Source organism: Amblyomma mixtum, chromosome 2 (assembly GCF_055824585.1).
Source record: "Amblyomma mixtum isolate Tamu chromosome 2, ASM5582458v1, whole genome shotgun sequence".
Classification (NCBI taxonomy): Eukaryota; Metazoa; Arthropoda; class Arachnida; order Ixodida; family Ixodidae; genus Amblyomma; species Amblyomma mixtum.
The window spans coordinates 301,391,973-301,413,168 of record NC_143013.1 but is presented as its reverse complement, the minus strand read 5'-3'; the positions used below and the strand labels follow the sequence as shown (position 1 = coordinate 301,413,168).

Sequence of the window (21,196 nt, the reverse complement as noted above, 5' to 3'; positions counted from 1 at the left end):
CGAGGGGTCTCCATGCAAACTCCCATAGAGGGGTCGCCAGCTTTCCCTCTAGGTAATAGTAAGAAACTCTATGGTTCAAGGTGAGAGCGGTAAACTCATAATCATTTCCAGGGCGTACCACGGCGCAGCGATGGTAGGCAAGTTTCTCTACGTGGTGGGCGGAATGCGGGGAAGCTCGTACCTGCGCTCCTGCGAACGCTTCGACACCGAGCTGTGTGTGTGGGATCCCTGCTCGTCCATGCACACGGCTCGCGGCTACGTAGCCGTCGCGTCCCTGGACAACTACGTCTACGCCATCGGGGGACGCGACGGTATGCGCTCGCGCTGTCGAATGTTTTTGCGTGAACTCTAAATGGCTAGACTTTGCGAGGAACCGGTAGTGTTTATTTCATTCATCCGTGCACTAAGAACATGGTCGTGGCGACCAGTCTTGCCGTATACGGGAGCATTCGGGATTCCTGAAGTCGATAAAGCCCTCTTAATTCTGGTATTGCGCCAGTAGACTTGAATATAGGGATTGCGTGTTTAATGCAGTGTTTGTTCATTGTTTACATCGTCCTAAAGTGACATTTGCATTTTGTGCTCCGGGATGCAGACGTCGGTCGCACTGCCAGTGTGGAGCGGTACAACCCCGTCTCCAACCAGTGGACTGCGGTGTGCTCGATGAGCAGGGCGCGCAGCGACGGTGCAGCCTGCGCATTTAGAGGTTAGTGTGAATGATAGAGTCTATTGCTCGCACTTATTTACCTCGCGCGCACCCTAAAAAGCCTAGTTGGGAATTAACTCCATGCTTAAGTGATATATGATTCGTCCTGGTGCTTTTGCTTTTTTGCGTCCTCTCTAAGTGAAGGTGTGACTATATAAAGCTGTGGAAGTTATTGCATGCCACGCATGGCTGTTGCTATTGTAGCTATGTGCATGAGATTGAGGATTTGCATTACTTCAGAGCATTTGTCAAAACAAAGCTGAGGGTTTGCCGCATGCTGCGTAGCAGGACAGAACAGCCAAGGCCAACGACTAAAATTCGTCGTGAGATAATGCTATCAACCGCCTTGACAGTCATAGCAAGCATCTGTCACGAACTTTGGGCGTGAAATTTTGGGGCTAGTCCATAACTACATCTTGTTTCTGTCGACCACCACCGCATGCATTCTCTAACGTAATATAAGCTGCGCAGACCCTGAGGTTCATCTACTGCCGTATTCTTCTCCTCTCGCACGCCTTTCCCACTCCATCGATTGGAATGTTGTTATCGCTGTAAAAAAAAAAAAGTTATTTTTGAGGAAGGGGAATGGCGCAGTAACTGCCTCACAATTCTGTGGAGACCTCAACCGTGCCGTACTAAAAGAGAGGAACATGAGAGTGACAGATAGAGACAAAGGGGTGCCGTAGTGGAAGGCTACACAATAATTTCGAACACCTGGGGATCTTTAACGTGCAATGACATTGAACGGCACACGGGCGCCTTTTGCGTTTCACCTCCATCGAAACGCGGCCGCCGTGGTCGGGCTCGAACCCGGGTACTCCGGGATCGCTGTAAACCCGAGCTTCCAGTTAGGCAAATGACTTCAAAGCATGCAGATGTCAAAATGTGACGCGTGCCTCTGCACTTATCCAGTATAGTCTGAGTCATCGCAAGAGCAAGTCTGAAGCGAAGCAGTCCTCGTGCCTTCATTGGGTCGTTGTCCGTACGACGCAGGGAAGCTATACGCGAGCGGCGGCTTCGACGGCCGCCTGATCCTGAGCAGCGTGGAGGTGTACACGCCTTCGTCCAACTCGTGGTGCCTGGTGCAGCAGATGCCGGGACCCCGCTGCAGCCACCAGATGGTGGCGATGGCGGGGCGCATCTACGTCGTCGGCGGATACAACGGCCGCTGCCGCCTCAGCACCAGTGAGGATAGAGAGGGAGCGCACGGGCGTGGTCTTCCCTCTTGGGAAACCACGAGTGCTGTGCAAAGTCCCCCAAAACAGTCATCCTTTTATTGTTCGCCCATTCATATTCAAGTCGTGTTCCTGCCATCGCTCTAGATGGGCGCGTCTGACGTCTTTTTTTGTCGGTATGTTAGCGGATGTTGCTAGAATGGCACTATTTAGTGTATAATGCTCTTTAATTCGTAACATCTATATTATCTGAAAAACAGCCTAGAATAGTTGGCTAGTTTATAACACTCGCCTTTATGCCCGACAAAAGCGTTTGTTACGAGTTACCTTCCCTTTTTAATGCCTGAGAAACGAATAACTTCAATTTATTTATCTGTACCTTTATATGTGATCATACGCACCTCATTTTGAATACTCCCTATATTCGCAAGATTTTATGTTATTGTCTGACTTCTTTTGTGATTGTAGTTTGTTTACGTTAAGACATTATTAGTACCCTTTGTATATTAAAGATTGACGCATTCTGTATCGCTTTCCGTGAATGTTTTTGAAGTGCCACTGTGTTCTTCCTACCAAAATAAACCCGCCAGGGACTGCTGGCTGGGAAAGTTGTCTGGGAGAGGCTTGTTTCCCGTCACTCTCCAATCTCTAACCGTATGATCTCTATCTCTGTTGATCTCTATCCATTGGTATGATCTATATCTCTATTAGTAACATGTCAAACATGATAATTATACGAGGATAATAATTCCAGCATGAAGGCCCTTAACACTTCATACCCTCTATATGCCCTTGGAAGGAAAATGTGGTAAGCATAAGCGCTTGTCGTTGGAAAGGTGCTAATAGTTTCTGAAGTAGCGCAGCCTTGCCAACTAAAAAACAAAGGCGTTCTGGGCAACAGGAACTTCGAAGTACCAAGGACAGATATTACTTAATAAAGCTCTGCAGACAGAAAAATGTACTAAACGGCCTCAAAACACAGTAAGCATCATTAATAATCGATCCGTGTCTTGCATGCACCTCAGGCACCTCAACCTGCGAATCCTGTTTGCCGGTAGTTTGATGGTCTGTCTTGGAGAAACGGTCGCTCTTGAGAAGTTACAGAAGCGGGAGATACTCTGCTCAGCAACGCGCGCAGCGAGCTGAAAATTTTTAGTTAGTTCCGCAAAAATTGAAGGCCGGATATCTAATTCAAGTATATTGAAAAAGAAGCATCGTGTCCTTTCCCTCAGCACCAGTCACGTTGCATATGAGTCTCAGGCCGGCGGAAAAGTGCTGAATAGACTCCAATATATATAGCTCGAGAAACAAATGGGAAGTGAATACCGAATTGCTTTTAATTGAATTCCTGGAACACTGCAGTAACGTTTTTTTTATACGTCCGTATGTTGCTAGGGAAAAAAATCTACACGCGACACACTAATACGAATATATTACGTTTAATGTTCGGTGTCGTGCTGGGATCCAATTCGAGAAAATTGGAAAGGAATGCTGAAATGGCCGTAGTTCTGCGCTTAGATCGCTCTTATAGCGTTACCACTATAAGGCTTCGTAACTTCGTTGAGGGTGCACGAGCCCTCTTAAACTGCATTAACACCTGTTAAATAGGCCTAGTACACGGCTGCATCTCCCTTCAGCAGCCGTTAAACTTTCCAGATACGCATCCAATGTCGAAGTATCAGATGCTTATCCATTGGTGACTTTTTTTCGGTCAATTTGAGGTCTCTCAAGTTGATGCAAGTCTCAAAGGGAGGAGAATTGTTTTGCACACATTGCGTGCGCCAGCCAGGAAAGAAATTTATTTTCTTCCTTCGTCGCCTATGGGCTGTCGGTAGGCCCAAGGCAATAACAGTGTGTTCCTCCCCGTAGCCCAAACTTGTAGTTTGCCGACTTGCACGCCCTGCGCAGTGATCGCCAGCGAGAAGGACAGAGCCCCGTCCTCCTGGCAGAGCATGGCGCCCCTGCGCGTGGGCCGCAGCACATTCGCTGTGGCACAGCTGTACGGCGACCTTTACGTCATCGGCGGATTCAATGGTGCACACCTTTCTCTCTCTCTCTCTCTCTCTCTCCGCGTCTCCTCAGCTTCTTTTTACGAGCAGAGGAACAGCTTGAATCGACGATTGACCATTCGCGATACTGCGCTGTCCAGTTCCGTTTGCTTGGCAAATGTGGTTTTTGCAGAAGGCTACAACCTAGAGTGGTGGAATCCAATCTTTTCACGAAATAAAACGTTTTGTTATCCAACCTATCAGTCAATCATCCAATAAGTCAGTCAGTCAGTCAATGAACTACTCTGTCACAGAGTCAATCGGCAGTTAATTACGACGCTTTGCTGCTGGACACTGAGATAGCAGGTGTAATGCATAGGCGCAGGGCTGCCTTCGTTTTTAAGAAACCCAAGGACTGCTTAACACAGATTTCGATGCCATATGGCTGCTACTAGAGCCCTCCCACGTTTATTTTTCTGAGGTCAGAATCATCAGTAAGAATAAATATTTGGGAATAAAGAGGATGAGGGTAACGAAAGAACTAAATCAACAAATAGTACCCATAAACTTGATTTCAGAGGCACTAAATGCACGCAAAAATGCAGCTGGGAAAGTTTGCTTAGTGGAAAGACTGCAGAAGCAGGCGCTAAGCGCAACATCGAAAGATCACTTTTTGTGTCGTTTCCCGGCGGGAATCTCTATTATTCCAGAGGTCTTGGTATGCAGTGCGAAAAGCTTTCCTCATATATCTTTTACAACAACATATATTTCCGGCTCTCAGGTTACTGAAGTTTGGCTGTTAAAGTTTTAATAAATAAAACAACAGATTCAACTTTCTGCCCAAATGAGCGGCTGTAGGGCCGTAGTTCTTGACCTATTCAGCTGGCAAGAGAAACATGACCGCCAAGAAGACGTGACTGCTTTAAAAAACAGAGCTGAACACGGTCAGTACTCAGCCTCAATACTGCCCCCTATTAGTGTCCTACTTCACGCACATAAAAAAAAAAACAAGTGACGCAATGACTTGTATAACTTTCTACGGTTGAAGACTCTGTACAATATGTTTTGATCACCACTTTTTATTAAACGCAGGAAGAACCACGACAGCCAAAGTGGAACGTTACTCGCCCGCGACAAATACCTGGCGGTCCGCCGTTCCACTGAACGAGCCGGTCAGTGCCATGGCCGCCTGTTACGTGCAGGGCCTCGCACCCGCCAGGCAACTGGCCACTCGTGGTGAGTGTTGTTTTATAGGCAAAAGTACAGGGCTTCGTCACACAAATTAATGATTAGAGATCGAGAGTTCAGATCAGCTTGCGCGAGCGGCGCTTAAATTTGAGGGTATGTTCAGTGACAACTCGCAAGCATGCATGACTTGCTTTGCCCTGGTTAATAGCTTTCTGATCTAATGGGAAGCATATCTGCTGCTCAGCAGTTTCGATGCATTTGGATGAAAATAACTAGTGAGACATGAAAGGACGTGCGCGTCCCATGCACGTGCGCGTTCAGAAAAAAAAAATTTGCAATACTCGCTAACTGTTCCTTCATTTGGTTTGCAGGAGCGCTCGGGCTCTCTGCGTGAAGTATGAGGGATTGGCGGGTACATTTCAGCGCACATCGTCATGAAACTGGCCAGCCCAGAGAGCTCAGGAATTTATTGCCACCAGATCAAAATGCCACCACCCGTTCAACAGCCAGGAGGCATACCGACAAAATTTAAGACACTTCAGTCGTGCTCCGAGCGCACCGCAAAATATCGAATCGCTCAGCACATCCTGTGCGAATAAATGAAGCACTCCTACCAAGGAAGAGATCAGCTGTGTCTGCATCTGCAGTGGTGGCATTCGGGGAGAGTTGATTGCGGTGGTGGTCGACCGTAACATGCGCATCGTCATCGCAAGGCCTGGCCAACTCTGCAGTCTGGTTGACGGAAAAGTCGCCGACCTGAAGGAAGGCCCATTTGTGTGTCTAATTGAAGCGGATTCAACTGTTGAAATATGAGGTGGTCTGTGAGTAGTTAATCACGCAGGAGCTGCTAAGCACCGACTCAGTAGGGAGCCAGCCATGAACAACGACATACGGCCCGACAGTATTCGCCGTTTTCCTCCGGAACACTAGAAATACCTACTTCCCTCATTCTTGCGCATGCGCCCACTATTAGCGGAAACAGGCTTCGTGCTGTTGATTGTGAAGTAAGATGGCGAAATTATTGTTGTCGTAACAATTAAATGCCATGGGCGAGCTTCTACTACCGGCAGTCAAGTGCAACTCTTGGCACGGCAGCAGCAGCACTGTGACCTGAGGCCATAAATGTGAGTGGTTCCGGCTTGCAGCAATGCGAAACCCTACTCTGTGATGCAGCCCGAGAGTTGGACATTAAAGGTGTGAAGCACGCGTAAACGTGTTCCCTGCGGTGGCCATGCCAGAGTGTGAGATCTCTTAAGCTGAGTAAGGCGCGGCTTTAGCTCACTCACGTTGGATACCCTCTACAACTGCATAACTTCTTGGCCTCATTCATGAAACTAACCATTTGCTGGCTCAAAAACTTGGTCACTCGGTGAAGATGAAAGCAGCTTAAGGCTTTTGGCAAGGACTGTTGTCACGGCTAACAAATATAGCAGTTTTTCGAAGAATCGTAGCTTCTGAGAACAGGAAAACCTCCTCTGAGAAGAACATTATCTGGATCGTTAAAACGAACTCTGCCGACTGCGATGGTACCCGCCAATTTCTGTGCTCAAAATTCTTTTCCTGTAGTCTTAAGCATAAAAACTGCCGCAGATACTACAATCAATAAAATTAGGAGGACGCTTAAGCTTCGCCTTAAGAGTGACGCGATAGCGCCTTCTTTTTCCTCTTCTCATTTCTTGTCTTTCTCACTTCTCACCTAAGCTCAAGTTGCAGTCGTAGTCCGTCGACACTTCGTTCTCGACAAGCCCGATGCCACGAACGCCAGCATAGCTTCCGCGCCGAACGAACGGGCAGCAAGCCGCAAGCTACGTGGTGAAAGCGCCTGGGATGTGCGCCGCGTAGTTCGGCGCTCACCGCGTGATTCCTGCGTCCCCGCACGGCCCCACTGCGCCCGAGCGGGACGAGTGGGAGGCGCTGCCGTCGCGCGCTATCTGTTGGGGCAGTGGCCATTGCGAGGAGGAGGTTTTAGTGGGCGCCGCCTGATGGCGCTACGTGTGCGCCAAACGATGAAGAAAAGTGGCGGAAACGTACTTTTGCTACTCGCATAACTGCGACTTCTGTAACTTTCATGCTCGTAATTACTATACAAGTCTCTAAAGCACCCGTCTAAAACACCATATTCACTAGACGCGCCTTTGTTCATTCCAAACCATACAGTTGGTGTGGCGGAGTGGTTAGCGCACTTGTTTCGCACTCCGAAGGCCTTGGTTCGATTCCCCAACTCGACCCATTTCCTACTCGGTTTTATTTATTAAGTCTTCTGGGATTTCTCACTCACTGTCAACGCCGCCGACGCCGACACCGGCGACACGAGGCCCTTATTGTGTTAAAACAAATTGTGTTAAAACAAAGCGCATGGCAGCCAATTTCTCATGTGTTGAGCACAGCTTGTTTGAGGAGAAGTCGAAATTGTAGCTGCCAGGCAAGCTGTGAGGTAATGCTGTCCTGAGGCTACTTCCTGACAAGGTTTATTGCTCATCCATGTCAAAATAACTCGAAATCAGGCACGACAGCTTAAATGCACCAATGCCAAGTTTTGCCCCGCCGCGGTGGTTCAGTGGTTATGGCGCTCGGCTGCTGACCCGAAAGACGCGGGTTCGATCCCGGCCGCGGCGGCTGAATTTCTTGAAGGCGAAATTCTAGAGGCCCGTGTGCTGTGCGATGTCAGTGCACGTTAAAGAACCCCAGGTGGTCGAAATTTCCGGAGCCCTTCACTACGGCGTCTCTCATAGCCTCAGTCGCTTTGGGACGTTAAACCCCAATAAACCAATAAACCAACCAATGCCTAGTTTAAAAAGCAAGCTCAAGCTACCCACGCTCTCCTTAGACCGTGCGTGGCAGACACTCATTTCTTTCAATCTGCTTTTGCTCCTCCTCATCTTATTCCTCGCGGCGTGGTTCAGGTTTCTCACAGCCCGGTGTGAGACAGTTCTCTGGCCTTCATTTACCACGACGCAACTTAACCTAAACAGGCAAGGCGGTCTATCGTTGCAGCTATATTGCTCTCCTAAACAAAGGGAGGGTAGCGGAGTTTCAATACTCGGGCGTTCCTGCGCAGATCGTCGCCGCTAAACTAGAACGACGCTCTCATTCTGCTCTGAGAAGGTCCTGCAGTACCGCGAACAAAAGTGAAAAAATATATATACATGTTGAAGAATTCAACCGGGCGAAAAGTCTGCTTTTCACCCTCACAGTTGTCACAGAGACGGCACTGCCTGCAATAACGGGCGTAGTGCCTGTGCTGAGCAACCATTCCTGTCACTGTGCTCTTTTCTTTAGTTCTGGCTCTCTGTGCATATCCTAAAATCAGCCAGTTTTGCAAAACTTTGTAAGTTCTGAAAAAAAAAATAATAGTGCAGCAATACACCCACGAAAAGGCTGGGAAAGACAGTAGCTATGCACCATCTTGCTCCTTTACAACTTTTGTTATTTTTTTAACAGAGAAAATTACTATTTTGAAGTTGAAATTCACGGTAGAGGGACAGCCAGAAATGGATTGGCACTCTCAACCCTTATTCACTTTTTCATTCTTCCGGTGGCCGTATTTACACCACTTTTCTCTGATGTTCAGTGGTCTTGTCTGCGGCAATTCCCGCGGCTTCTAATGATAAAAGACTGCTTTGCCAGGACACTAGAATACTGACAGCCCTTTTAGGAAAACTTGAGTTTCACGCTAAAAAGGTTAAACTGCGACGCTATAAACTGGGTGCCATAATGGATGACGTCCAAGACGCGCTGTAGGCTGCGTGCCAACTCACAGTTACGGACATCCATTACTCGGCCTCGAGAACATTTGTAGCTGCGCTGGAACTCTTGGCGCGCTATATCAATTCCAAATATTAAAGTTTTATCTCCAGATGACAGTACTATTCAAGGATTTTGATTTATTAAAATAAAAACATTTAGTATTTAGAGTAACGTGGAAAATTAGGCGTGTTGGTACATGTCTTGAATAAATAAATAGCAGCGCAAGGAGACGAGGACTAGACGAGACAACAAGGACGGCGCTGAACTTCCAACTTTTATTTTCAACGAATCGTGCCAACATATATGCACTCTGAACAATCCGGCGTCATCGTCAGTGCATGCGCAAATATGTCAGCTCTTTATCAGAAAGAGTGATAGAAGCGGAGCTAACACATGCTTCTCCCCGATTATAAATCAACTCTGATTCAATGATTTCGCGCGTTACACGTTGATTATTTTTTTTTTCTAATGACGGTGCTAGCAAGGTCTGGGGAATATTCTTCACACGTAAGACAGTGGGCGGCCAGAAGTCCTTCAAAATCTTTTCCTTTAAAGGCATTATCTACGTTTTTGGCATGTTCCCTCAACCTGTCATTCACGCATCTCCCAGTTTGGCCGACATAAGTTTTGCCACAGATTAACGGAATTTCTTATACTACGCTTTCTGCGCGTTCAACAAAGGGCCGATGATGCTTGTTCCCACAGTTCTTTTGCTTCGCTGTCTCGGGATCAGTCATCTTGCACAGCTTTGACAGCTTGTGAAGAGCAGAGAAGACGACTTTCACGTCGTTCCGCTGCGCTACCTTTTTCAGGTTGTGTGACAGCTTGTGAATGTAAGGTATCACAGCTACCTTATGCTTACGCTGCGCGTGGGCGTCACACTTACTCACGTCAGTGCGCAACTTTTTGAGTAGGCCTTCAGCAACCGAAATGAGAAGGTGCTGCGGATAACCGGCGCTGCTCAGCCTATCGGCTTGATGGTTGAACGCTTCTGCGGCGAGATGCGGGCAACTTTTGCTAAGGGCGTTTTTAAAGCAGGAGGTGGCGATGGCTCGCTTAACGAGCTTTGAGTGTGCAGAGTTGAATGGCAGAAGCGGTTTATTGGCGCGCGGATCATAGCCCTAGCAGACACCATCATCTTTAAAGTGAAGCCTAATATCTAAAAATCTAATTTGGCCGTTCACTGGGAGTTCGTGGGTTAGGTCAAGAGGCCTCATCACCGTTCCAAAGGTGCCCAATATCTTTCTAGCAGCACGTTCAATTACCTGCGCGTCACAATCAACAACACCTAAATAATCATCAACAAACCTAAAGACCCTGCGGACGTTTTGGTCTTTGAAGGATGAGATTAAAAGACGGTCTAAATGAGCAAGTACAAGGTCGCTAAGGGCTGGGGCAATGCAAGACTCGATGCATACGCCCTGCTTTTGCAGGTGCGGTGTCCCTTCAAACTGGATGTAGGTTGACTCTAAATAAAAGATTAAAAGCTCTAAAAAACCTTGGACTGGAACTCCAGCAGCGTTCTGGAAGGCAATGCAGCCAAATTTGTCAATAGAGTGCTCAACGCATTCAAGGATTAGCTTAAGCAAAATAACTGTGGGAAGAAGCATCGGCGGCCCTTTGTTGAATGCGCAGAAGGCGTGGTATACGAAATTCCGTTAATCTGTGGCAAAACTTATGTCGGCCAAACTGGGAGATGCGTGAATGACAGGTTGAGGGAACATGCCAAAAACGTAGATAATGCACTTAAAGGAAAAGATTTTGAAGGGCTTCTGGCCGCCCACTGTCTTACGTGTGAAGAATGTTCCCCAGACCTTGCTAGCACCGTCATTAGAAAAAAGAATAATCAACGTGTAATGCGCGAAATCATTGAATCAGAGTTGATTTATAATCGGGGAGAAGCATGTGTTAGCTCCGCTTCTATCACTCTTTCTGATAAAGAGCTGACATATTTGCGCATGCACTGACGATGACGCTGGATTGTTCAGAGTGCATATATGTTCGCATGATTCGTTGAAAATAAAAGTTGGAAGTTGAGCGCCGTCCTTGTTGTCTCGTCTAGCCCTCGTCTCCTTGCGCTGCTATTTATTTATTCAAGTATTCAGAGCGCTTGCTTTTGCTCGCCTATTCAGTTTTGTCAACAGAGCGCCACCAGCAATAATAAGGCACGATGGGCGGTGACATGATGGCGTGATGCCGAACCCGTCGTGTGGAGGTAGAACTGCGGCAGCTCACATAAAAATAATTCCAACACCCATTACAACCCCACTATTGTTTTTCACTGGTGTGTTTAAATGTCCGCACTGTTCGCAATTGAAGCCTAACAGCAGTATCCATCATATACAAGATGTTACACCTAAGATTTTACACAATTTTTAGAAAGTTTTGTTTAGTCGAAAGAGCCCTTTTTTCAGCATAGCATTGTCAGCGTTGTACTTCATCGGAATACAGCTAAGATGTGCTTACTAGTAGGCTGGTTAACTAATATTGAATAGTTATACTTTTTAACTGTTGCTGTTAGGCTCATTAATTATTGAAAGGCGTGTATAGCCCACCGTAAGCGATATACATATCAATTTTGAATTTTCAAAAGGCGTTTACCCTCGGCGATGTGTCCCATTAAATAATACCTACATCACGCAAAATACATGCGCTTTCGACAACCCTTTAGGCAAAGCGATTTCTCCAGTGGACATCCGGGCGCCGGGGATACCATGGACGCGCCCACCGACGGAGCAGGCGGTCAGGGCTTGCAGACACACGGTCGACGAATACTACAGGCAGCAAAAATTGGACTTAGCTGATTTACCACCACCACACCCATCCTTATCGATCCTTGAAGCTTCCATTCTTCGCCGAATGCAGTTTAATCTCCTACATACGCCAGCCAAACTTTATCTATACCGGTACACTTCCACATCGTAGTGCCCAAACTGTCCGCACTGATATGCAGACATAGAACACTGCCTTACACAGTGTCACGCAGCCTTCCAGTCCCCCGCCTATCCTCCCCTCCCCATGGCCCATCTGGCTCGCCTCCCTTGATCTGAAGCTGCAACGTGCCCTCGTCGCCTTGGCCCAGGACCCATTGAACGCCTAATAGAAAGTATGTTCTAATAAAAATTGGCTGTGGCTTAGCTTGGTTAAGCCCGGTAATTGCGAAAGCAATATCCGTAGCTACGCCATGGTTCAGCTGGTAGTGTAGCTGGTGGTGGTGCTTGTGGTTAGACTTGTGGTGATGCATCGGTTATACAATCCCATCGAATCCAATATGCTAAAGGTCATTGGTAGCTACCGGCCTCGCTACGCGACGGGCTGAAAGTGCAACCAGTATTGCTTTCGCAATAAAAGTGTCCCACCACCACCACCAGTGGACGTAACTCGCCGAAACAACCAAAGTTTGTTGGGTCACAGCGGCGAGGGTAGCCGCGTTTTTGAAATTCTAAAAACTGACATGGATATTATTTAAGGTGGGCTAGACGCATCTCAGTAGTTAAGAAGCCTGACAGTAGTATTTAAAAAGGTAACTATTCAGTATTAATCAACCAGCCTGCTAGTTAGCGCGTCTTAGCTTTATTCTGATGTACTATACGCTGACAATGCTTTGCCATAAAAAGCGCTCTTCTAACTCAGGTCTACATTTAGACACTGCGTAAAGGCTTAAGTGAAACGCCCTGTATATTCACCCGCATGTAATAGCCATGACCGTTGCTCTTTACTTTGTTGTTAAAGGTTCGTGTCTAATTTTCAGTGCTAAGCTAATGCCTCATCACACACGGGCTGCCAGCGCGAAATTCTGGGAGAAAATGTGTTAAGGCCACTAGTATGCGTTTCAGTCACCGCGTTTTTTTTTCTTGCACACGAACAATTAGAGTGTTCCCCTTTAATATAATGCGGTTGAGGGGCTTCAACTTGCGCTAAGAATCCACTGCCTTTTAAAGACAGCGCATTTCTCAGAAAACTGTGGTCCGAGTAGTTTGGAGCGCTTTACCACATCACTCACCTTCGCAATAATTATGCTGGTTTCAGACGGAAACGAATCATCTAAATATTTAGCAAAGAAGATAACCGTCGATTTGTTCTGTCCAGATATTTAGTGATGTTTTCCGATGTTTTCTGCGATGTTTTCCTCGGTGCCGATTAATCTTTCTCATGCATTCCAGAGAACAATGCCAAAGAATTATTGAAATCCGAGCATCTAAGCGAAAGTTCTTCTACTTTAAAAATTCAAGCAATAAACTAAGAATAGCTCATTTGCTAAAGACAGGACAAATAAATGAAGACAAATGAGCTAATCTTCCATGGCAAGTGAAACGTGCTGTACAATCTAAAGTTAGGAAGACCGGGATTTCACTAGCAAAATATCTTCAAGAGAGGTTAAAATCTTCATATTATTCAATCCTACTACAAACACAAGCCATCCACTCCAGGGACACTGCTGCAAACTATAAACATGTGTCGTGACTGTAATTTCCGTAAGATGACAATGGTCTGCCACAGCTCATAGAATGCCGCCGCAGTCCGTCGGAGTAAACCATCCGCCTTAACTGCAACTCTCATTTCACAAAATTTTCTGCATTTTATAATAGTTTGAAATACATTTCTCACATATCACATTCAACCTCACAGTGCATCCCTGGTTTAGCTTTGCTGCCATTCCTTCATGCCTACACTGCACTCCCCCAACGCAGCGACAGCTAACGAGCATGGGGCGCTGGAATCCCCCTGTTAAGGACAGTTATTTCTCTCTCTGCCATCACCGACGTCTGCCACCGGTATCTAAATGGTCCCTCTTTCATCCTACGTCGTACAAGCTCTACCTTCTTTTGGATTCTTGGCATTCTCTGCGCCTTAGTAGCAAAGAGCCGTCATCAGAATTCCGCATGCGTTTTGCCCGGGTCTTCTCGCGTGGACACGCCTTCGCTTCCCATTAGGCGCGCTGCGAAGCGACGTAGCCCTCGTTGGCTTCCCCCGCCACAGCCCAACACAAGGCGAGAGCCGGTGACGACGACGCCAGCTCTACGTGGAAGCTTCTTCCGGTGATGCAGCATCGCTGACAACTCGCTTCAGCGCTGGTTGGTGTCCGCGGCTTCCGTTTCTTATTTCCTAGCGCGCCATTTCCTGTCCGCAAGGTTCTTACAACACTTGTTGGTGCGTGTGTAGAAAGCTTTCGCGCTTTCCCGTTCTTTATCGCGCGTGTTTTGCCTACTCCTAATGGCGTCTCTCTTCAGCAGGATGCGCCCTCTGAAGTCTTCTTCTTTCCTGCCTGCTTCTTTCCATCAGCGCAGTGGAGATATTAGATGACCCTGGCGCTCTTTTGCTTCGCTATCTTTTGTTGGCAAATGACTAGCTAAATGAATGATTCAAAGACGCCGTCGGGGCTTACACCAATGCCTCATGAAAACAACAATGCTCCTCATCAGATTCTTGAAAAAGCTTAGCCTCTCAATGAAGGGCACAGCTGAGCATGAAGGAAATTTACACGAGCGTGCACCAATTCCGCAATTGTTAACAGAGTGGACAGAGCAATAAACTTTTTACAAGACTGTTTTTTTCCTTCAGACACAGACGAACAGGAAAATGCGACCAAGGTGTGGTACCGGAAAGAAATTTGTAAAGGAACGGTACGGTAGAGATTTATGGAGCATGTGACACGAACAGGGCAACGGGAACAAGAAGAAATCTGCGGCCGAGAATGATACGCGAAGCGTGTTGGTATGCGGGGGCAAGGACGCCATGTGAAATGGAACTAAAAGTCGCACAATGGTTCACACAAGTCACACAGTAAATGATCAATTACTTTGAACGCTAACATTCATTAGAATATAAGAAGTCAACTTGGTGATAAGTGTTAAATTTTGTTGTACAGATTTTCTTCTTTCATGTGCATTAACCTTACACAGAGATTGCAAATATCATCCTTGGCACCTAACGAGTTTTTTTCTCTAGTAGAGTCTTTTCCGTAGTCGTAACTTGTACAGAAAGGGTTTTTAAAATTAGGTAGGAGTAAATGACACCAAAATGACACCTCTAAAAGTGTTTCCATCGTGACCAGCATTTCAGTCAAGCAAACTGTTCTTTCAAAGAATGTGGTTGCTAGATTAAGAAGCAAAGTAAGTAAATAGAAAAGTGCAACATTATCTCTACTAGATTTTCATCGTAAAGTGGCACGACACACACTATTGACGCATCATTTACTTTCCGCGTGAGCTGCTTACTTGCATCAAACTAAGCGGCAATGTTTCAACTTTTTTTTTTTTCAGAGGAATTATCAGCGTTTGTTAAAAAAGATATTTCCGAAAATCAGATCACGAGCAGCGCATCCATTCTCCACCCTCCGCCCACAACACGTGGAGTATAAAAAATGGTTAGGTTTCAACATAGTTAAGCCGAGTAGACGTGCGAAAGCATGTGTTTAGCCTGACCGGCTCCGTCAGACATGGCCGCAGGCTTTAATAGTTTTAAGAGTGTAACGATTTTGGAGTGAACACATGTGTTTTACCAGCCGTACGAACACAAAGAGGACACGCACTGAACATTACACCAAATTATCCGCGTAGCGTAAGTTTACAAGGTATGTGTCGAGATCAGCAATAAAAAAGAGAAGTTCGAATTTGCGTTCTTCTTCCTTGCCCGAAATAAATTCCTCACCGCTGTTCACCTCACTTCCCGCGTAGCTCTTTGTAGTAAACATCCTGTGGTTTCGCCGAAGGCTTAAACAGCAGCTTCTCGCACTTTGATGTATTTGGTACACAGAGGAAGGCGGCCTATGAGTAAATCCAAAACTGCCCAAGAGGTTCTCTCAAAGTGTCAAAGTTGAATATTTTCTTTCATCCTAATCGTTATAAAGTTATGATTGTTGCCAATTTCAGGCATCATGAGAGCCGCTGACCAAAACATCGTCTCCGGTATGTGCAGGCAGATATGCTTTGTTTGCGTGGATGTGTCCTCATGTGGGACGAGTCTAGATGCAAATGGACCACATATCAGATGGTTCATTCATGCCAGGAGTGCCAATTCGCACCATTTATTGTGGTGTCAGCCAGAAGGACTGCTGGGGAATATAGAATTTGGAATAAATTCAACCGGCGTGTTACCTAGGGAAGTCCACAATCCAAGATGTACAAATGAAATTTTAATATCCGCTGTTTGCAATCGCGCAGGCTAAGATTCGGGGTTCGTTCCATCGATCTTCGGGTAACGCAGAGAAGATGGTATGCCCTAAACTGGGCAACTGAAGCGGTCAGCAGACATGCGCATGCGACTTGGAGGAAAGTAAACAGTGACTGAAAATCTGCGTTCTCATCTCCGCTCTTTTCCTGCTCAGGAATGTAATTTAATATAGAGGGTATTTCACTTAAAACTTTACACAACTTTTAAAAATAGGCTTTTTGAGTTAGAAGTGCGATTTTTTCGGCATAACATTGTCAGCGATGAAATACATCAGAATAATGATTGATGATGATGATGATGCTGAAGTACATCAGAATTCAGCGAAGCCGTACTAACTATCAGAAGAGTTAACTAATATTGAATAGTTAGCAATCATTACCCTTAGGCTGCTTAATTATTAGAGGCATGTATATTACCGTAAGTATTATCCATATCAGTTTTTAGACTTTCGAAAACGCTGTTACCCGGAGTGCTGTGGCCCAACAAATTTTGGCTATTTCGATTAGTTAGGTGCCTTGGAGCGGTTGCTTTGCCTGCAAGCTTCTAGAAAACGCATGTATTTTGGCGCAATATTGGCAAAATTTTTCGGCCACAGCGCCGAAGGCAACCATGTTTTTGAAATTCTAGAAACTGATATGGATATTACTTACGGTTCAATAATTAAGGAGTCTAACGATAATGGTTGAAAAGTTAAATATTCAATATTAAAGGTGCACTGAAGAGGATTCTGAACTTGTCTTTTTGCCGCGGGAACTCGATCTACACGTTCCTAGCATTCTTATAAACTGCAACTTATTGCCCTGTATGGCCGATTTCCCTAATTAAATCGAATTAACGTCCGGCTCCCGCCCCTTTTTTTGAATTCTGCCTCGTACGATGGGAGGAGTCGACCAACGCGTGAAGTTCCTTTCAGCCAGCTCCGTGGAGGCTGTGCTTTCGCTTTATTTTGTTTTTTAGGTTTCCATGAATAAATAGTTTCATTCGCAGATAATATAGCCGCAAAATAAGCCCGCAGAAATAAAAATACGCGCGGACTATTTGCTACTACGGACTACTACGTATTACTCCGCCGATGGCAGAGCGGCAAGTCGCCACGGGACTGGGTGAAAGGCACTCCACGCGTTGGTCGACTCCGCCCACCGTACGAGGCAGAATTCAAAAAAAAGGGCGGGAGCCGCCCGTTAATTCGATTTAATTTGGGAAATCGGCCATACAGGGCAATAAGTCGCAGTTTCTAAGAATGCTAGGAACGTGTAGATCGAGTTCCCGCGGCAAAAATACAAGTTCAGATTCCTCTTCAGTGCACCTTTAATTTACCAGTGTGCTAGTTAGCACGCCCTACTGTATTCTGATGTACTTCACCGCTGACAATGCTATGCCTAAAAAAGCGCTATTCTAACTCAAAAGTCCTAATTTTAAAAATTGTGTAAAATCTTAGGTGAAACACCCTGTACATGCAATCGGTTTAGTAATAGTGCACGATACTGCACCAGGTACTAATTAAGTGTGCGCGCATATAAGCGGAGTAGCACCTTAAAACTCTTGTACGCAGAAAAGCCATCTACGTGAAATCTCTCAACGTCCATGGCAAGAGCTTCTCTGCCGGGACGCGAGTTCCGCCACCACTAACAAGGTTCCCTGTCTACTGCGTGCCGTTGTATTTGTGAACGAGGCACCGTAATTCAGGTTTAACGTCGCTTCCGATAACGAGGACCCAACCCCGGTACTCACCACGGCCAAGTCTCTTCGCAGAGGTTTTTGTTGTTGTTGTTCACCTCATAGGATGGCGCATACCCACATAGGGGGATCGGCCAAGAAGAGGGGTGCATAGAGAGATTTTGAGATTTTTTTTTTGTTTGTTTTTTGCAGAGGTTTCCCCATCTTGCAACGGTTTTCCTTGTCTTTTTCCTCGTTCACCGGAAAGGCCGTCTAACCACGTCGGGGCCAAGACTGCGTTACATATTTTTGTCCGTTTTTGAGGGACAGCCAAAAGAGGGCAGTTATTTCAGATTACCACATAATGAACGTCATTCACAAGAAAGCAACGGAGACCGCTTTAACTGGCCCTCTTTCGCTACAGAAGCCGCTCAGCATTGCCAGTGCCCTGAATATGCAAGACAGGGTACTATGCCCGCAACAATATCTTTGTGGATGTTATGCATGTTACAAGCTTGAGCGCATACCCTGACAGTGTCATGTCCAGTGGACAGAGCTAAAGAGAAGGTATGACGCATGGGCAGCTTAAAGGGTTCATTAAAACAGTTTTATGAAGCCATTGTTTTTTGATTATTTTTTATGTCAGGTTGTGTTAACTGCCTTTCAGTGTTTCTACTCGCGAAGTTTAATGTCTGTTGAGAAATGCTACGTTATTATTTCTCAAGTCTTGTCGTTTTTTTTTTTTTGCTTAAACATGAAGCACAAAATGCACAGAAAGCAAAAGAAAGCCAGCAGAGATGTACCATATATTTTTACAGGTTAGTCGTGTGGTAAGATTACATTTATGGCTAGAATATTATCTCTGAATCGACAACGATGTGCCAGCTTGTGTGATGTTATTCACAGAACAAAAAGTGACTGCTGACAGTGCCCGGAACAAGTTTCTTTCTCGCGCCAAGAACCGACTCAAGAAACAAACGAATTTTTTCCAGCTACGCCACAAAGTTTTTGTCTGCGCATAGTGTAATAAAGGAAAGGAAAAAATAAGAAATACATGCACGTCCCCGGAAGCCATTCTACTAAAATAGATGAAAGCGCTGCCTGGTATATAAAACAATCTGTGCCCCAAGAAATCACAGGGTATTGCTGCAGATGCGACAATGAAACACAGTAAATGAAAACGGATGGAAATTCATTATCCCTTCATTGTAAAGCTTTGAACGAATATAATCAAAAAGCAAAAAAAAATGATGGGAAAGGAAGCCTTCACCGAACCAGAGATTATCGCAGGCAAAACCAATTGAAAATAGAAAGGGCCAGCGCCCAAGAAAAAATTTAAGAGAAGCCAATTAGACAAAACTTCTGTTTGGGCTAGATGGTGCATAGCTTATTTTGAAATGAATTTAAGCGCACAAGAACACGCACACAAAAGGAGGAAACACACAGGACAGGCGCTTACTTCATCTGATTTATTCGCAGGTAAGAGAGCAAAAATATATACATATAACGAGACATGCGCAGTAAAGAAACACATCGTCAGTTCACAATACGTGCTCAAGATACCTGTACTCTGCCTGCAAAAGATTAACCGACGTGTCACTCACACAGCCATGCCCCCTCTTCCTGATGTGAAAGGCTTCTAATAATTCACGTGCCGTCTTATCACCGCCTCTGCCAAGTATCTTAATCTCCTTTAGCCGCGGCTCGCACGCTCAGCAGTTCGCACAATGGTCTGCCAAATGTGTCCCTCCTCCCCTTAACGCCCGCAAATGTTCCCCCGCCCGGTCATTGACACACCGCCCTGTCTTGGCTATGTAAGCCCTACCGCAGGTCAAAGGTATCTCGTAAACGACACTGGAACAGCAGTCGACATACTTTTTTTTGAGTGCTTCTTCCTGCAGCCACTCTTCTTTTCTGCGCACGAAATGCGTGAGCAAAGTTGGGCGAGTTTCTTCGGTGCGAACAACACCACAGCAACGCCGTGTCGGCCTGCCACTTTCTTCACATGATGAGCAACCTTGTGAATATACGGAACCACAACTGGTTTAAACGAGTTCCTTTCCAGTACGTGCGCTTCGGCGAACATGACCTGCTTGGTAATCCGAAGTAGGGCCTCGGCCACAGAAACAATGACCGCGCAGGGGAACCCGGCCGTAAGTAGCCGGTGTACTTGCTTATTAAAGCTACACTGCATAGCATGCGGGCACGACTTCGAGAGAGAAGCCCTCTGGCATAGGCCGGCAATAGACCTCTTGACAGTTTTCGAGTGAGCTGAATCAAAAGGTAAAAGCTCCTTCTGTGCCCTCGGAGCGTACTCCCAACATACAGAAAAAATTAAACAACATTTCTTGCACCGACGCAGTTGGCAGCATCCTGGAGAGCTTTCAGCAGAACGGGAGGGGATTGAGATTTACGCACTAACTCCCTTTACAAGGTTCGTTGCAGTTTTTAGACGTCAATTTTACTCTAGGGGTTGATCATGTATGTTGGGAGTACGGTCCGAGGGCACAGGAAGAGCTTTTACCTTTTGATTCCGCTCACTCAAAAACTGTCAAGGGGTCTATTGCCGGTCTATTGCTGCAGCGTATGCTGCCGAGCTCTCATATTCAAATTGGATAGCACGCTGCGACGCCGCAGCTCATCAGATGAGCTCGAAGGGGACGTGGCGTCTCTTTCGCAGTCTAATCGACCCCTCCCAAACGAGAGGGGAGACGCAAAAGCAGCTTCGGCGGGCTCTGCAAGGGTATCAAGGTACGACGGCGCAACTTCCGGACACTCTGTGCGACAGATCTCTCTGTCGTACGGAGGACCCGCCTGGGCCTGAGTACACGTACTCTGGCAGGCCTGATGAAACACTCGATGCCCCTTTTGAGTTGCACAACCTTAAGGCGGCCTTAGCAAAAATGCGCCGGCGTACGGCTCCGGGACGGGATCACATAACAGTGAGCCTGTTGGCGAACCTACCGGACTCAGCCTACCTCCATTTATTAGAATACATCAACCAGATCCGAGGCGGGCGTCCACTCCCTCCCGAATGAAAAACGTCACTTGTGACGTTTATCCCTAATACAGGCAAGAACGTGAATACGGACAACCTGAGGCCCATATCACTGGCCTCGTCACTGGCCTCTCTCCATACCTGCGAACTTTAAGGCGCCTGCAGACAGGTACTCTACTGTGTCCTGCAATCATGAAACATTACGATCCTAAGACGGATGGGCGATGCCCGCACTGTGGAGAGACCTGTGATGTCTTCCACATGGTGTGGGCATGTACTCAAAATCCTCACCTCCCCCCTTCCCCTGCCCCTTCCCGAGAGGAATGGGAGACTGCCCTCCTCAACTGCTCCTCGCTTGAGTCCCAAAGGGCTCTGGTGAGACGGGCGAGAGACGGGCGAGAGACGGGGCCTCGTCATGCGGTGTCCCGGGCTAGAGACGCCGACCATGTACCGGGCCACGCTGTGGCTCCAAAACTCTATTGTACCAGAGAGAGAGAAAAACTTTATTATGACAAGTGTGTTTAGACCCCCCTTGGGTCCCTGGACCACCGCACGGTCCCACTCT

General features: G+C 46.6%; 2 protein-coding genes across 2 annotated transcripts; both read left to right on the top strand.

Moving 5' to 3' along the window:
- The first annotated feature begins 147 nt into the window (after positions 1-147).
- On the top strand, positions 148-2,028 carry LOC149364692 (uncharacterized). The gene is made up of 3 exons (XM_089568738.1): positions 148-311; positions 596-706; positions 1,700-2,028. Exons 1-3 carry the CDS (start codon positions 164-166, stop codon positions 2,026-2,028), a joined length of 588 nt encoding a protein of 195 aa, XP_089424864.1. The 5' UTR covers positions 148-163.
- Positions 2,029-2,667: 639 nt separating this feature from the next.
- On the top strand, positions 2,668-5,674 carry LOC149364691 (kelch-like protein 35). The gene is made up of 4 exons (XM_089568737.1): positions 2,668-2,689; positions 3,790-3,915; positions 4,962-5,105; positions 5,429-5,674. Exons 1-4 carry the CDS (start codon positions 2,668-2,670, stop codon positions 5,449-5,451), a joined length of 315 nt encoding a protein of 104 aa, XP_089424863.1. The 3' UTR covers positions 5,452-5,674.
- The last annotated feature ends 15,522 nt before the right edge of the window (positions 5,675-21,196 follow it).

Excerpts from the sequence above, each read along its gene's own strand:
- LOC149364692 (XM_089568738.1), top strand. The coding sequence starts at position 164 with ATGCGGGGAAGCTCGTACCTGCGCTCCTGCGAACGCTTCGACACCGAG. Across the intron at positions 312-595 it reads CGCCATCGGGGGACGCGACG|ACGTCGGTCGCACTGCCAGT; the intron begins GTATGCGCTCGC and ends TCCGGGATGCAG. Across the intron at positions 707-1,699 it reads TGCAGCCTGCGCATTTAGAG|GGAAGCTATACGCGAGCGGC; the intron begins GTTAGTGTGAAT and ends CGTACGACGCAG.
- LOC149364691 (XM_089568737.1), top strand. The coding sequence starts at position 2,668 with ATGCCCTTGGAAGGAAAATGTG. Across the intron at positions 2,690-3,789 it reads GCCCTTGGAAGGAAAATGTG|TGATCGCCAGCGAGAAGGAC; the intron begins GTAAGCATAAGC and ends CGCCCTGCGCAG. Across the intron at positions 3,916-4,961 it reads CGTCATCGGCGGATTCAATG|GAAGAACCACGACAGCCAAA; the intron begins GTGCACACCTTT and ends TATTAAACGCAG.